This window comes from Colobus angolensis, unplaced genomic scaffold (genome assembly GCF_000951035.1).
Source record: "Colobus angolensis palliatus isolate OR3802 unplaced genomic scaffold, Cang.pa_1.0 Scaffold120, whole genome shotgun sequence".
Classification (NCBI taxonomy): Eukaryota; Metazoa; Chordata; class Mammalia; order Primates; family Cercopithecidae; genus Colobus; species Colobus angolensis.
In genome coordinates this window covers 1,829,139-1,831,791 of record NW_012113142.1, presented here as the reverse complement: position 1 = coordinate 1,831,791, position 2,653 = coordinate 1,829,139, and the positions used below count along the sequence as shown (strand labels likewise).

The window sequence follows — 2,653 nt, the reverse complement described above, 5'->3', positions numbered from 1 at the left end:
TCAGCTCACTGCAACCTCTGCCTCCCAGGTTCAAGCGATTCTCATGCCTCAGCCTCCCGAGTAGCTGGGACTACAGGTGTGAGCCACCACACCCGGCTAATTTTTGTACTTTTAATAGAGATGGGGTTTCACCATGTTGGCCAGTCTGGTTTCAAACTCCTGACCCTCAGGTGATCCACCCACCTCAACCTCACAAAGTGCTGGGACTGCAGGCATGAGCCACCGCGCCCAGCCAACCCCCGGAGTTTAAGGCTGCAGTGAACTATGATTGTACCATTGCACTCCAGCCTGGATGACAGAGCGAGACCCTGTCTCAAAAAAAAAAAAGAAGAAGAAAGAAATCAATATTTGTCTAAGGGAGTTGTTAACCATTCTTGGGGGATGGGAGGACAGCTGAGAAAATGTGTGAGAGTGAGAGGTGTGGAAGACCACCACGGTGAATGCATTGAAAACAGTCCTGCCTCTGCTACCCCCTGGATTGAGGGTGGAACCTCCCACTCTTCCCCACCCCAAGGTGGCCAGCCTGCCCAGACTCCAACACTGCCCGTGTACCTTCTTTACTCGAAGGGCCGTGATCACATGGCTTTCGTCATACTCCCATTTGGAACGTACATCTGGAAAGGAAAAGTATTTAAGAACTGAATTTGCAAAGGAACATACTACCAAACTACTTAGAGGACTTATGTCATCATCAACGTCTGTTAGGCAGTTAAAGGACAGTCATTGTCAGTTTAAAACTTGAGATGTGGGGCCAGGTGTGGTGGCTCGCACCTATAATCCCATCACTTTGGGAGGCCAAGGCGGGTGGATCACTTGAGGCCAGGAGCTCAAGACCAGCCTGGCCAACATGGCAAAATCCCACCTCCACTAAAAATACAAAAATTAGCCAGGTGTGGTGGCAGCGTCTATAGTCCCAGCTACTCAGGAGGCTGGAGGAGGAGAATCATTTAAATCTAGGAGGCGGAGGTTGCAGTGAGCCAAGTTTGCACCACTACATTCCAGCCTCGGTGACAGAGCAAGATTCTGTTTCATAAATAAATAACTAAGGGAAGGGGAAGGAAGAAATCAAATTTGAAGTGAGCTCACGCTAAATCCCCATCTAAGCTGGAATGCAGTGGCATGATCTCGGCTCACTGCAATCTCCGTCTCCCGGGTTCAAGCGATTTTCCTGCCTCAGCCTTCCCAGTAACTGGCACCACAGGCGCGTGCCACCACACCCGGCTAATTTTTGTATTTTTAGTAGAGTCAGGGTTTCACCATGTTGGCCAGGCTGGTCTTGAACTCCTGACCTCAACTGATCCGCCCACCTGGGTCTCCCAAAACGCTGGGATTACAGGTACAAGCCACCACACCTGGCCTCTTATCAGCTCTCTAAAGCAGCAATCCCCAATCTTTTTGGCACCAGGGACTGGTTTCATGGAAGACAATTTTTCCACGGAACACGGCAGTGGGCAGGCAGGTGGGGATGGTCTGGGGATGACTCGAGCGCATTACATTTTTTGTGCAATTTATTTCTATTATTATTACATTGTAATATATAATAAAGTAATTCTACCACCATGTAGGATCAGTGGGAGTCCTAAGCTTGTTTTCCTGCAACTAGACAGTCCCATCTGGGGGTGACGGGAGACAGTGACAGATCATCAGACGTTAGATTCTCATAAGGAGAGAGCAACTTAGATCCCTCGCATGCACAGTTCACAGAAGGGTTTGTGCTCCTATGAGAATCTAATGCTGCTGCTGATCTGACAGCAGCAAGTGGAGCTCAGGTGGTAATGCGAGCCATGGGGAGTGGCTGTAAATACGGATGAAGTTTTTTTTTTTTTTTCTTTTTTGAGACAGGGTCTCACTCTGTCACCCAGGCTGGAACGCAGTGGCACAACCTTGGCTCACTCCAACCTCTGCCTCCCGGGTTCCAGCAAATCTCATGCCTCAGCCTCCCGAGTAGCTGGGATTACAGGCGCGCACCACCACTAATTTTTTTTGTATTTTTAGTAGAGATGGGGTTTTGCCCTTTTGGCCCGGCTGGTCTTGAACTCCTGGCCTCAAGTGATTCACCCACCTTGGCCTTCCAAAGTACTGGGATTACAGGCGTGTGCCACCACACCTGGCCGAGGGACCCCTGTTCTAAAGTCATTCATACCCTCTCCCAGAAGTTTGTTAACTCATCAAAGATAATGTTTGAAGGACACTGTGTTCGACCTCCTTCACTTTTTTCCAAGTACTTACCAAATAAACAGAGATAGTTGGGTTCAGTTAATCTGGAGAGTTTTGTGGCCTGATTCAGGATGTTGTAAAGCTCTGTCGGTTCACACAAAAGCAAACCAGGCATCCTGCTGGGAAGAATCAGTAACACATAAGTGTAACACACCTCTTTCTATTTTAGATGCATGGCCACAAAGTAATATATTGAATTAAGCTCTTTCTTAACATACCTTCAAACAAAGATGACAGTAATCATGTAAGTGATCAGGAAGGCTTCAAAACTGTATAGTGAAATATAGTGTGCAGAGGAGAATAAAATCTTAAATACAACATGTCTAGCCAGGTGTGGTGGCTCACACCTATAATCCCAGCACTTTGGGAGGCCGAGGCGGGTGGATCACCTGAGGTCAGGAGTTTGAGACCAGCCTGGCCAACATGGTGAAACCCC

General features: G+C 48.2%; 1 protein-coding gene across 7 annotated transcripts in view; it reads right to left on the bottom strand.

Moving 5' to 3' along the window:
* STYXL1 (serine/threonine/tyrosine interacting-like 1) overlaps positions 1 to 2,653 on the bottom strand; it is a 63,659-nt gene that overhangs the window by 42,289 nt on the left and 18,717 nt on the right. For 4 of the 7 annotated variants that reach the window (XM_011930210.1, XM_011930197.1, XM_011930219.1 and 1 more), the window contains exons 2-3: positions 2,230 to 2,333; positions 553 to 614 (exon numbers count right to left, since the gene is read on the bottom strand). In XM_011930210.1, coding sequence (XP_011785600.1) covers positions 553 to 614; positions 2,230 to 2,332 — 165 coding nt within the window. In that variant the 5' untranslated portion in view covers position 2,333. Of the gene's footprint in view, positions 1 to 552; positions 615 to 2,229; positions 2,337 to 2,653 lie in introns of all 7 variants that reach the window. The other 3 variants (XM_011930191.1, XM_011930183.1, XM_011930204.1) reach the window with 1 other exon arrangement.